Source organism: Tauraco erythrolophus, chromosome 3, assembly GCF_009769465.1.
Source record: "Tauraco erythrolophus isolate bTauEry1 chromosome 3, bTauEry1.pri, whole genome shotgun sequence".
NCBI classification, from domain to species: domain Eukaryota; kingdom Metazoa; phylum Chordata; class Aves; order Musophagiformes; family Musophagidae; genus Tauraco; species Tauraco erythrolophus.
This window is the reverse complement of record NC_141467.1, coordinates 104,802,721-104,816,314: the sequence shown is the minus strand read 5'-3', so window position 1 is coordinate 104,816,314 and position 13,594 is coordinate 104,802,721. Positions and strand designations below refer to the sequence as shown.

At 50.5% G+C, this 13,594-nt stretch overlaps 1 protein-coding gene across 1 annotated transcript in view; it reads left to right on the top strand.

Annotated features, from left to right (window-relative positions):
• Positions 1–13,594, top strand: part of ZC3H3 (zinc finger CCCH-type containing 3) — a 199,282-nt gene that overhangs the window by 137,810 nt on the left and 47,878 nt on the right. The window contains exon 7 of the mRNA XM_086609604.1: positions 11,333–11,414. Within this exon, the coding sequence (XP_086465730.1) occupies positions 11,333–11,414 (82 nt within the window). The remainder of the gene's footprint in view (positions 1–11,332; positions 11,415–13,594) is intronic.

The following is a 13,594-nucleotide window of genomic DNA, read 5'->3' as shown; positions in this document are numbered from 1 at the left end:
ATGCCTTTCATAGAATCATGGAATGGTTTGGGTTGGAAGGGAGCTCCAGTTCCAACCCCCTGCCATGGGCAGGGACACCCTCCACTACACCAGGTTGCTCAAAGCCCCATCCAACCTGACCTTGAAGACTTCCAAGGATGGATGATGACTGAAAGGACTGGAAAAGCAGAGGACCTGACTCTGTGTAACCTGCAGAGGAGGAGATGGAGGAGCTGCAGGTTCTCAAGTTCATGGAGAGCTGCCAAGCAAAGGAAGGATGTCTTCTCCATGGTCAGGTGAAGCAGCTAAAACCCAAGGGGTTTAAACTGTAGCAGCAAGGGTTCAGGGAGAGATTTCGAAGGATGAGGATTGTAAAGTGCTGGATGAAATTGGCTGGGATGACTCTGAAATCTCCATTATTGGGATTTTTGAAAGAACAGGTTACATGAACTTCTGTTTGAGGAGGACATAGGTGGAGTAGGTCGTGCCTTGCAGCAAGGAGGTGGATTTGACTCAAGCTGCTGCCTAATTTCCAGTCCATGCATTAGTGGCTTTTAATTTAGGTGCTGGGAGGTGGTGGGAGGACTTCATTACCCACCACTGTGCTTATATCACTATTTCTCCCGCTGGTTGGAACACCGGCATTTCCGAGGCAGCTTTTCCCAAGCTCAGATCTTGCACATTCCATATTTAAAATGTTCCAGACTATTATTTTTTTTTCCATTTATCTAAGTGCAAGAAAGTCTCTAAATTTATCTGGTCACCGGGAAACAGCAAAGTCATGAGTAGACAACTCAGCAAAGAGCTGATGGATTCAGCTTGTCCATGAATATCCACCTCTGGGCTGGGACCAAGCGGAGAAATGCCATCCCAGAGTGCAATTTCTGGGAGAGGGATGGAGCCAAAGGTATGACGGGAGGAGTTTTTTTGCAAATTGAGGCATCAGCGTTGCTCTTGGAGTTTTGTTGGGGGCGGATTTTGGGCACTGGATGCTTTTGTGGATACTTTTCCTCCTTTTTGATCTCAGATTGCCCAGAGAGGTGGTGGATGCTCCATCCCTGGAGCCATTCAAGGCCAGGTTGGACGAGGCCCTGAGCAACCTGATCTAGTTGGAGATATCCCTGTTCCTTGCAGGGGGGTTGGACTAGATGACCTTTGAAGGTCCCTTCCAGCCCTAACCATTCTATGATTCTATGATTCTATGATTTTAAAATAATGAGGCTTTCATGGAGATGTGCAACTGTCTCTTGGCTGGTGGCAAGGATGGAGCCATTCCCCATTGTGACTTTATTGGGGATGATGGGGCACAGAGGAGATGCAATTTCCCCCCATTTTTCCTTCCCCACTGGTCTTGTTTGGAGAAAGAGGTTTAATTAGTCCTTCTTTGGGACAGAAAGTCCCTTCCAGGGTTATTTCCTATAAAATACAGACCCATCTATATTGTTTTTTTAAAGACAATTCTCACTTTGCTGGACTCGCCTTCCCCCGTCGTGTACGTGTTGGGTTTGTAACCGTAAAGCCCCAGGAGCTGCTGTGTGTCAGGATTTCCATGTCATCTTCCAGCTCTCACCATGATCCATCCTCCTTCGTGAGGATGGATCCGGCAGATACCGGCGTCTCTCGCTTCACGATAACCGGGGATGGCGGGATGGAAGATTTGGGTGTGAACCTTCAGACGTTTCCTGAACGCTCTGTGTTTTCGACACTTGACAAAGTTTATTTGAAAGATGGAAAAAAATATCCAGCTTTTGCTTTTCCTTTCCCTTCCTGTGCCAGACGCTGTGTGTTCGGGGGTGGCAAAGAGATGGGAAACGCTCCTGATGGTTGAATAGCTTGGAGTTTACTTACAGTGGGTTGTAATTCTGCTGTTGGCCTGAATTTATTGGGTTGGTTTAATTTATTTTGTCTCTTTGTGGCCCGACTACGATAAAAAACGTGATACTGGTCGCTGTGGCTGGTCCATCAGTGCCGTTGTACTGTCCCTGCCCAGGCGAGCGGGATGGGCAATCGGTTTGATGCTGATGGTAAGCCCAGATTTGGTCCTGGGAATGTGTCTCCTGCAGCCCTGTGCTGTATCGGGGTTAATCCTGGAACTACCAGGAGCCATCCAGAGGGACCTGGACAGGCTGGAGAGGTGGGCCTGTGAGAACCTCATGAAGTTCAACAAGGCCAAGTGCAAGGTCCTGCACGTGGGTAGGGGCAATCCCAAGCACAAGGACAGGCTGGGCAGGGAATGGATTGAGAGCAGCCCTGAGGAAAAGCACTTGGGGGTGTTGGGTGATGAGAAGCTCACCATGAGCCGACACCATGCGCTGGCAGCCCAGAAAGCCAACCGTGTCCTGGGCTGCACCCAGAGCAGCATGGGAAGCGGGTCGAGGGAGGGGATTCTGCCCCTCTGCTCTGCTCTCCTGGGACCCCCCTGCAGTGCTGCCTTCAGCTCTGGGGTCCCCAACATCAGAAGGACACGGAGCTGTCGGAGCGAGTCCAGAGGAGGCCATGGAGATGCTCCAAGGGCTGGAGCACCTCTGCTCTGGAGACAGGCTGAGAGAGCAGCCTGGAGAAGAGAAGGCTCCGGGGAGACCTTCCAGCACCTTCCCGTACCTAAAGAGGCTACAGGAAAGCTGGAGAGGGGCTTTGGACAAGGGTGTGGAGTGACAGGACACAGGGCAATGGCTTTAAACTGAAAGAGGGGAGATTTCGATTGGATCTAAGGAAGAAATTCTTCCCTCTGAGGGTGCTGAGGCACTGGGGCAGGTTGCCCAGAGAAGCTGTGGCTGCCCCATCCCTGGAAGTGTTCAAGGCCAGGTTGGATGAGGCTTTGGGCAACGTGGTTGCTTTCCCAGCCGGCCGGTGACCTGAACCCCTGGAGCAAGGGATGGAAGAGGGTCAGAAGAAAACATCTAGCTGCAAACACGGGGCATGGACACTTGTTCCTTGTCCCCATGTGGGATGAAGATGAGGTATCAGACATGGAAAAGCTCTTTACCCCTGGAATAACTGGTGTTTCTGCAACAATATAGTTTTCACTTTCCAGAAATAGTAGAAAAGAGGCAGCGAGATGGTGTGGAGAACGTTCCATTTGTTGCAATTAATTAAGGAAGCGTAATAATGGAGTCTCTCCGCTCACAGTGAACCTCTCCGTCGTTTCTTTCTACAACTGCCAAGATGTTATTCAGACACTTGAGGAATTTCCATGAGATTGGGGAAAGAAGCAAAAGGTCCCGGCGACACAGCATTTCACAAAGAAATTTGAAAGGGAAAATAAAAGGAAATAAAAAACTCCACAGCCCTGGACAAGATTGGAAGCAGCAGAAACCAAATTAAGGTTTGACATTGTCCGGAAAGCAGCTTTGACCCCAATCTTGGCACGAGCCGCCGCCGCGGCGGCGAGAGGTATTGCACACTGTGAGCTGGGGCTGGCTCCGGCGGTGTTTTACGGCATCCAGGCTGCTTTCCGTGGGCAAATCTTCACCTGCATGACTTCCTCCTCCTCCTCGACTGAGATTTTGCCTCCTGGGAAGCATGCAGGAGCCCTGGTGAGATGAAAGACTGGTGGCTTTGGGGTCCCTTTAGCGTGACTGGGCTTCACCCGCTGGAGGGATGCTCGTGGGTGACAGCCAACCCCTCGAGCAGCATCGTTTTATTTATTGGTGGGTTTTAGTTTTTCTCCACAACCGTAGGAACATGGGTTCCTGGAGGGTGTCCCTGCCCATGGCAGGGGGGTTGGAACTAGATGATCTTTGAGGTCCCTTCCAACCCAAACCATTCTGTGATTCTATGATTCTAGTCTCTTGGCCCCTTTGAGGTCAATCCCTTGTCTTTGCAATTGCTCAATCCTTTGGTCCCTTTTGATCTTAATCCCTTATTTTTGAGGTTGCTCAATCCCTTGTCTTTGGCATTACCCAGTCCCTTGGCCCCTTCAAGCACAGTCCCTTGGGTTTGGGATTGCTTAATCCCTTGGCCCCTTTTGAGTTCAATCCTGTGGTTTGGGGATTGTTCAATCCCTTGGTCTCTTTTGAGCTCAATCCCTTGACCCTTTTTGAGCTCCATCTCTTGTCTTTGGGATTGCTCAATCCCTTGGCCCCTTCAATCTCAATCTCTTGGCTTTGGGATTGCTCAATCCCTTACCCCTTTTGAGTTCAATCCCTTGGCCCCTTCAATCTCAATCCTTGGGTTTGAGATTACTGAGTCTCTTGCCCTTTTTGAGCTCAGTCCCTCAGCTTCTTCAGGCGCAGTCCCTTCTTTTTGGGATTGCCTGCATCTTCTTCAATCTCAATCCCTTGGTTTGGGGGTTGCTCAATCTCTTGTCCGTTTTGAACTCGATCTCTTGGCCCCTTCAATCTCAGTACCTTGCTTTTGGCATTAATCAATCTCTTACCCCCTTTGAGCTCAATCCCTAAATTTTTGGAGCACTCAGTCTCTTGGGTTTTGGGATTGCTCAGTCCCTTGGTTCCTGTTGAGGTCAATCCCTCAATGCTGGGATTACAGGCACTGGTGGGTAGGGACCTCGAGGAGCACCGGTAGATCCAGCACTGGTGCAGACCAGAGCTTACAGAGCTTGGGAGATGCTCCGTGGCAGCCGCTCCGGGCTCATCAAACCTGGAGTGCGCTTCTTTAAGTGAGGTTGCTTCATTAATACAACTTGTGACCACGTGCCCCAGGGACATGTATGTTCCTGTTAGGAGCTGGGGCGCAACCGGACAGGAGAACCATAGAATCATGGAATGGTTTGGGTTGGAAGGGACCTCAAAGACCATCCAGTTCCAACCCCCCTGCCACGGGCAGGGACACCCTCCACTACACCAGGTTGCCCAAAGCCCCATCCAACCTGGCCTGGAACACTTCCAGGGATGGGGCAGCCACAGCTTCTCTGGGCAACCTGTCCCAGTGCCTCAGCACCCTCAGAGGGAAGAATTTCTTCCTTAGAGCTAAGAATGCAAAAAGCTGTGCTGGTGTAGTGGCAGCTCATCCCTTGTTTTGCTGTTACCTTCTGGAGAGTGAGGGCTTCTGCTGTCCGGTGAGTAAAATAAATTACCCCCAGCAGCTGCTAGTGCTGATCATCTGAAACAGTGGAACCCACTTAAATGAATAATAATTAAAGAAATAAATTTCCCCGAATGCCAACCTCAAAACTTTTTGTTCAGCAATAAAGCGAAGGAGAGTCGTGCAAAATGAATTGCTCGGCTGTTGCCGAAGTAGGCTCCCTGCGCCGCCGCGTGCGCAGCGGGGTTGTTAAAGGAGCCGGTGTGGTTCAAGGAAGCCTCTTCCTGGGTGCTGAGGTCATGCGTGAAGCAGCCTGAGCAGAAGCGAGCGTGGCTAAGGGCAAAACCCCTTCCCTTGATGAGCGAAAAATAACGGGAAGCTGGGATGACCCGTTACAGTCATCCCTAAGTCGGAGCATCGGGTGGTGGAGCCGATCGTCTGCCGGCTGCAGTCGCTTGGGCAAAGCCCTGTTTGTTTCCCTCACTGTGTAAGATTTCCATAAATTATCCTTGATCTAGAATCACAGAATCATAGAATGGTTTGGGTTGGAAGGGACCTCAAAGATCATCTAGTTCCAACCCCCCTGCCATGGGCAGGGACACCTTCCACTACACCAGGTTGCCCAAAGCTTCATCCAACATGTCCTGGAACACTGCCAGGGATGGGGCAGCCACAACGTCTCTGGGCAACCTGCTCCAGTGCCTCACCACCCTCAGAGGGAAGAATTTCTTCCTTAGATCTAATCAAAATCTCCCCTCTTTCAGTTTAAAGCCACTGTCCCTTGTCCTGTCACTCCACACCCTTGTCCAAAGCCCCTCTCCAGCTTTCTTGTAGCCCCTTTATGCACTGGAAGGTGCTGGAAGGTCTCCCCAGAGCCTTCTCTTCTCCAGGCTGAACAGTCCCAACTCTCCCAGCCTGTCTCCATAGCAGAGGTGCTCCAGCCCTCGGAGCATCTCCATGGCCTCCTCTGAATTTGCTCCAGCAGCTCCATGTCCTTCTTGTGTTGGGGACCCCAGAGCTGAAGGCAGCACTGCAGGGGGGTCTCACAGAGCAGAGCAGAGGGGCAGAATCCCCTCCCTGACCTGCTGCCCACGCTGCTCTGGATGCAGCCCAGGACACGGTTGGCTTTCTGGGCTGCCAGCGCACGGTGCCGGCTCATGATGAGCTTCTCATCCACCAGCACTCCCAAGTCCTTTTCCTCAGGGCTGCTCTCAATCCATTCTCCACCCAGCCTGAACCTGTGCTTGGGATTGCCCCGACCCACGTGCAGGACCTTGCACTTGGCCTTGTTGAAGCAGACACTTTGGAGCAGTTGCAGTAGATGGGCAGATACGGGCTCAGTGCTCGCCCTCGTTCTAACGATGCTCCCACCCTCTTGCGCATCCCTTGGCCCCGGCGCACTCTGGCTCTGCAACCTCTCCATTTTTTTAGGTTATTTCTGGTTTTTTTACAAACTTTCCACCGTATAAAAATGCAATTACTAGATCAGATGTGAAAAGAGACCTTTCCACGTGATAAGGTCCTGATCCTTGAACTGTGTCCCAGGAGCAATAAAGTCCTTCCTTAATAATTAAGCAGGGAATAATTAATCGCGCTTCCTCTTTGCAATATTTGCAGCTGATTTTTAACGAAAAGGAAAATCTCAAATATCCTTTTCGATGTGTGTTTGTTGCGTCGGAAGCCCTTGGGCAAGTGGAAGCTGAGGAAGGGTGTTGGAGCTGGATGGAAGCATCCTGCTCCCCACATTGGCATCCTGGAAAGCACCGACCGTTGCTCCTGAGCGCGGTTCCTGGGCTGCAAAGGCAAATCTCTGCCAACTTTTCCCCAGAGAAGAAGGACCAGGTTGCAGGTGAGGGACCCCTCAAGCCCTGAGATATATTTTGGAGTTATGGGAAAAAAAGGTCCTAATTATGGGTGTTGGTGGAGAGTTGCAGCATTCAACCTGCTCGTTTTAAGTGAGTTTTTTTGTGGTTGTGGAGCCTTTGGCAGGGAGAAATTGTGCCTCTTTCCCCTTTTCGAGGGAGGTGAGTCTCCCCCTCTACTCTGCCCTCGTGAGACCTCACCTGGAGAATTGCGTCCAGTTCTGGAGCCCCCAACATAAGAAGGACATGGACCAGTTGGAGAGGGTCCAGAGGAGGGCCACGAAGGTGATAAGAAGGCTGGAGCACCTTTCCTATGAGGACAGGCTGAAAGAGTTGGGGCTGTTCAGCCTGGAGAAGAGGAGGCTCCGGGGTGACCTTCTAGCGGTCTTCCAGTACCTCAAGGGGGCCTACAAGAAAGATGGGGAGAGGCTGTTCAGGAGGGCCTGTTGTGATAGGACAAGGGGTAATGGTTTTAAAATAGAGGGAGGTAGATTCAGATTGGATATTAGGAAAAAATTTTTTACCATGTGAGTTGTAGAACACTGGAACAGGTTGCCCAGAGAGGTGGTGGATGCTCCATCCCTGGAGACGTTCAAGGCCAGGTTGGACGAGGCCCTGAGCAACCTGATCTAGTTGGAGATATCCCTGTTCCTTGCAGGGGGGTTGGACTAGATGACCTTTGAAGGTCCCTTCCAGCCCTAACCATTCTATGATTCTATGATTTTCCATTAAAAGCTGGAATTCCGAGCGGGAGGCGAACGCTGCGGTAAACACCACGGGATCGCTTGGCTGCGGATTCCTTCAGAGGAGCAGGGGAAGGAAAAAAGGAAGAAAAGAAAAAAAGGAGTCAGGCTGTAGCCCCCGCTATTAATCATAGCTGTAATCATGCATTTAATGAACATGACAGCTCCCGCTCCCTCCGGAGAGCCGCGCCGAGTCTCACCGGCTGGGTTAGGGACAACGATCGCGTCTCGACGCCGAGAGCCGCCGGAGCAGACGGTGTCACGTTGGGATGATGCATGAAGAGAAAACCCCGTTTGCACGGGCCGCGTATTTCCTTACAGATGATGCGCTTCGAACCGACTAAATCATTAAGAAGGGAAAAAAAAAAGGAAAAAAAAAAAGCAGAGGGAGAAAAACACCTGTCCCTTACGCGGGGGATAAAATATCGGCGCTTGACGCCGCCGTGCCGCGTGTAATCCGTTAAAAAGCCCTTAATGTGCAGTTCTTGATGCTCTCTTTTATTTTTTTTCCATCTTTTTTTTTCCTCCCCTTCATGTTCCCACTGCCTCTGAGCGTGCACGGGGGAAAATCTTGCCCCACCGCTTCTTTAAATCTTTGCAGAAAGGGACTTTTTGCAATAGAGGGGAAAATATAATATGAGATGGGCGAGTTGTTCTGCTGATCCGACAGCACCGCCGCGTCCCGACGCTGATGCTCTCCCCTGTTGGAGAGCGATCGGGGAGAAAAACGGGACAGATTTGGGACTGGCATCTGTCCTGAAAAACAAACAAACAAACAAAAAAAAACCAACCAAAAAAGAGGTAATGTGTTATGTCTGGACTAAACGAGACTCCCCGAGATCAGAGTCAAGCCCTGGGGGTGTCGTTTTGGCTTTTTGTTTGAATTTAATCCAGACTGCAGCAAATTTCAACTCCTGATTTTTTAATTTAACCCCCGTTTATCCAGTTCTCCGGTGTCTTTTGCTCAGCCCCGGTTTCGCACTGGGGGGGGTCACTTTGACAATACAGATCCCCCCAAATCTCCGTTGTCGGCAAAATCTCGGACAATTTGTGTTTATGAATGCAAATCTCTTGGCAGTGACTCTAACTGAGCATCCCGAGTCGGTAACCACTCTAAAAACCAAAACTTGAGCTCCTTGGACCTCCTTAATGGTCTGAGACATCAAACCTGCTCTCCTGCATCTCCTCCCTTGCTGCTTTGATGCTCCCACAACCTTGGTTGTGTTAGAACTTCTTAAAAACGATTAAAACGATGCAAAAGCTTCCAAAAATACCGTCGTGCCGGAGCCTGAGTTTCCTCCATAAATCCCCATCGACTGGGAAATGTGTAATTACGGAGCTTCGTAACCGGCAGCGTTACGGGTGTCTCCTCCCAGGTAAATATTTAGGTGGTTTTCTAATAATTTGGAGAAGATCTGCATGCGGGGTGAGTAATTAGGCGGTGGGAAAGCGCGGATGAAGGATTTCTTTGCCAGCTGCCGGTCTGATGCTTTCCCAGACCTGATCGATGCACTGGATGGATACGTCTCACCTGGAATTTGCTGTGGATTCGACCACCCCTCGGGTGGATAAACTACCTCCAGGCTTTGAGTTAATCCACAGCAAGAGCCCGGAACGGGAGACGCGCATCGCTTGTCCAGCTGGGCAAAAAAACCCCACCCCAAACGTTACGCCGTGGATGTATTTTTGCTCCAGATAAACTAAAAACCAGCGGCGTGAGGCTCGTCGCGCCCTTTATTTCTTTCCTTAACTATTCATTTCTTTAGTGATTCTTCCTTTCTGGCCAAGATGTGGTTGTCAAGCTGCTTTAACTCAAAGGATGGCACAGGAGCACGGGAGCGTGTTCGTCCCCAAGAGGCTGCTTTTATGCCCGAGTATTAAATATTTAGAGAGATTGTCTGCTGCCCTGGGGAGCCGGCTCCTGGTCTAGCCCGTCCTGCTGAGCTTGCTTTAAGGAGCATTAAACATAATTGCAAAGGGCTGAGGGATGCTCTATCCCTACCCTAATGGTCGGACTTTAATTTGGGTCTTTCTCCCTGCGTCGATTGGGAGGTCAACCTCGCTCGAGTGTGCTGGCCACTTAGCCCACGTCCTTGCAGAGATGCTCTGCGCCAACTTCGGAGCGACCCTCTTTGGAGAGGGACTTTTTACACGGGTGTATAGTGACAGGACACGGGGCAATGGATTTAAACTGGAAGAGGGGAGATTTTGATGGGATCTAAGGAAGAAATTCTTCCCTCTGAGGGTGGTGAGGCACTGGCACAGGTTGCCCAGAGAAGTTGTGGCTGCCCCATCCGTGGAAGTGTTCCAGGCCAGGTTGGATGGGGCTTTGGGCAACCTGGTGTAGTGGAGGGTGTCCCTGCCCATGGCAGGGGGGTTGGAACTGGATGATCTTTGAGGTCCCTTCCAACCCAACCCATTTCATGATTCTATGTGTGTTTACTTCAGGGCTGAAAACTCGTTGAAAAGATGCTCCTACAGCGAAGCAGCTCTGCGACGAGGGGAAAGCCAGAAAAAAAAAAAGAAAAAACAAAACAAAACAAAAAAACCCCTGACCCTCAGCGGTGGCTCAAATGCCCGGTTGCTGCTCGACGCGCTCGTGGCAAGCTCGAGCGAGCTCGCGGCAAGCTCGAACGCGCTTGCCGGTTCGTTGCCCGGCGCTCGCTCGATGCCGCTGATCGACAGGCGTGTGCCGCCCGTGCTGGCATCGCGCCCCGCGCCGACCGCGTTGGTTTGCAGAGGGAACAGCTGGGGCGCCGCCGCCGCCGGCAGCCCGAGTGACAGCTCGCGCGCGGGGAGAGCGCGGCGCCGCGCTATCAAATTCCACTCGCTCACTCCCCAACATGCCCAGGCTGGCAGGTGAGTGACTGAGCTGCTCTCCTACCACCTGGAAAGCCGAGATAATTTTCCGTTCAGTCTTTCCCACGCCACTCCGGGATGATTTAATTACGTGCGCGTACGTATCCAGTATGGAAAGCGCTGGGCTTCCCCGGCCGGCGGCAGGGAGCAGCCGAGCCAAGCGTGGAAGTTTGCTGGACCGATAACGCAAGCGTGTGAGTTGCCTGAAGGGATTTTTTGGCACGTTTGGGTGCCGAGGGGAAAGGTCCCTGCTGTGTTTGGAGCAGGGAAGCGGCCCTTTTGCCGTGGTGGCTCTAGAGGTGCCGGCAACATGAAGGTCCATAAAGAGCATCCTCACCAAACTGGACTCTGGGAGCTGCTTGCTTTGGGTTAAGCAATAAGATCGTAGAATTACAGAATGGTTTTGGTTGTGAGGGACCTTTAAAGGTCATCTAGTCCAACCCCTGTGCAATGAGAAAGGACATCTTCAACTAGCTCACGTTGCTCAAAGCCCCATCCAGCCTGACCTTGAATGTTTCCAGGGATGGGACACGTCTCTGGACAACCTGGTCCTGTTTCATCGCCCTCATCGTAAAAAATTTTTTTCTTAGATCTAGTCTGAATCTCCCCTCTTTTTAATTTAAAACCGTTACCCCTTGTCCTGTTGCTACAGACTCATTAAAAAGTCTGTCCTCACCTTTCTTAGAAGCCCTCTTTCTGTATTGAAAGGCCCCAAGAAGGTCTCCTGGGAGCCTTCTCTTCTCCAGGATGAACAACCCCAACTCTCCCAGCCTTTTCACCATAGCAGAGGCGTTCCAGCCCTTGGACCATTTTTATGGACCTGAGGTACTGAGAGCCACGTGAATTCCTGTAAAATTTCTTGATTCTGACCGAATATCTGTGGTTTTTTTCTCTTGTTTCCAACAGCGAGGTTGCATTGTACACCCAGTCCTGGCTTCTCTCCAGCCAGTTTCCTGAACAGATCAACCTCGAGCCGATACATCGCCAGGTCTGTACTCGCGGGGAGGAACGACGCGCTCCCCCTCCGGATGCTGCGCGGGATTTATGCTCAGGAGGGTGCCAGAAGCTTGAGATCATAGAATCATAGAATGGTTAGGGCTGGAAGGGACCTTCAAAGGTCATCTAGTCCAACCCCCCTGCAAGGAACAGGGATATCTCCAACTAGATCAGGTTGCTCAGGGCCTCGTCCAACCTGGCCTTGAACGTCTCCAGGGATGGAGCATCCACCACCTCTCTGGGCAACCTGTTCCAGTGTTCTACAACTCTCATGGTAAAAAATTTTTTCCTAATATCCAACCTGAATCTACCTCCCTCTATTTTAAAACCATTACCCCTTGTCCTATCACAACAGGCCCTCCTGAACAGCCTCTCCCCATCTTTCCTGTAGGCCCCCTTGAGGTACTGGAAAACCGCTAGAAGGTCACCCCGGAGCCTCCTCTTCTCCAGAGGATGCAGCTCTTCAGCTGGCTGTTTGTGCAGTGAAGCTCTGGCCACTACTTTTCTCCTGTCCTCTGCTCTGAGATGGTTTTGAGCCCAGCAGAAAGCCGCCGTTTCTGCTTGGAAAGGGTTTGAGATGTTAGTAATGGATAGCAACACCTTTCTTTGAGCAAAGAAGGCCAAATCCTGCTCGGAAAGTCCCTTTTTAAATCAACCATACTGTTCTCAAGGGGTATTTTGAGTTTTTCCCCCAATTTAGAGAAGCCCATCTCAATTCAGCCCAGCAAACCTGCTGGTTTTCCTTCTCGTTGTCCCACCCACAAACTGGAAAGCACCATGTGCGGAAGAACGACGGCACGTTGCCGCTGTTCACCGCCCTGCCAGCTTTCTCCTTGCCTTTTTTTTTTTTTTCCTTGCTCCAGATGTGCCACATATCATCGTGTCCTTAAGTATGAGCGTTTGCAGATGAGTCCCTCTTAATTGTAGCAGCCTAAAATTTATTCCAGTAGTGTGTCTGTTCCAGATGTCTGCATACAGACATAATCCCAGATTCTGGCTAGGTTTTATCATATCCTACCACTAATATCAACTCATTTAAGATGTGCCATCGGAGTTAATTGGTGCTAGAGTCCAGCTTGCAAATGCTTTCCGGGCAGGTCAACGTGCTGGTGACCTGACCAGGTATCACAAGTAGCCTTTTTTTCAATAGGAGAACCTTTTTTTAATATCATAATTTCAGCAAAGAAATACTCTTTTTCTAAATGCTCATCGTGCCGTATCATGGCTTGCCTTGCGGTAGCCTCGGAAGCACCTCAAGGACCAAGAAGCAATTCGTGGTGGGACTTGGTGGCCCCCCAAGCCATTTGTGGTGAAAGAAGTGGTGGCATTTCTGGTGCTGAAATGGGGCTTTCGTATTCAGCGTTTTGGCTGCGTGCAGTTGTCTTTTTCTCGTTGCATTTTAACTCAAGAGCAGCAGGCAACCAATAATTACAGAGGCAAAAACATGCATTTCCCCCAAAAATAGTTTCCTTGAGCGAGTATTTGTCATGAGTAATGCTACCGTGACCCTTAGACCTGTGTTGCTCCCACTAGGAGGACCAAGACTGTGGAAATACATAAATATTATCTAATATCCCAATATTATACATAGATTAAAATCATTTAATCATGGAATCAATAATCATCAATCATGGAACAGGTTGCCCAGAGAGGTGGTGGATGCTCCATCCCTGGAGACGTTCAAGGCCAGGTTGGATGAGGCCCTGAGCAACCTGATCTAGTTGGAGATATCCCTGTTCCTTGCAGGGGGGTTGGACTAGATGACCTTTGAAGGTCCCTTCCAGCCCTAACGATTCTATGATTCTATGATTTTATATCTAAATATTTATCCTTAGTCTCTAAGGAAGCCATGCATGCAACTGCTCAGAGAACCTAAGGTTTGTTTGCCCCTATCCAGAGCACTGTGTCCTCTGCAAACGTGAGTTGACCGTGCTGTGCCATCTAATTATCTGCTCGGAGACATCGAGCGTGCCCTCCGTGGTGTTGCATTCACCCACATCTCAACACTTCCCCTCTTCCTCCTGGTCCCAGACATCTCTGTAGCTGCTGGATAATTACCTCTTCAGCTGGCAGCTTATGGAAAACACGTGCTAAGCAACTTCCAATATCCTTAAATAACTTCTGGTGGTACCAGGCAATTAACTCCGAGTTTTTCTGGTTGTTTGGTGCTAC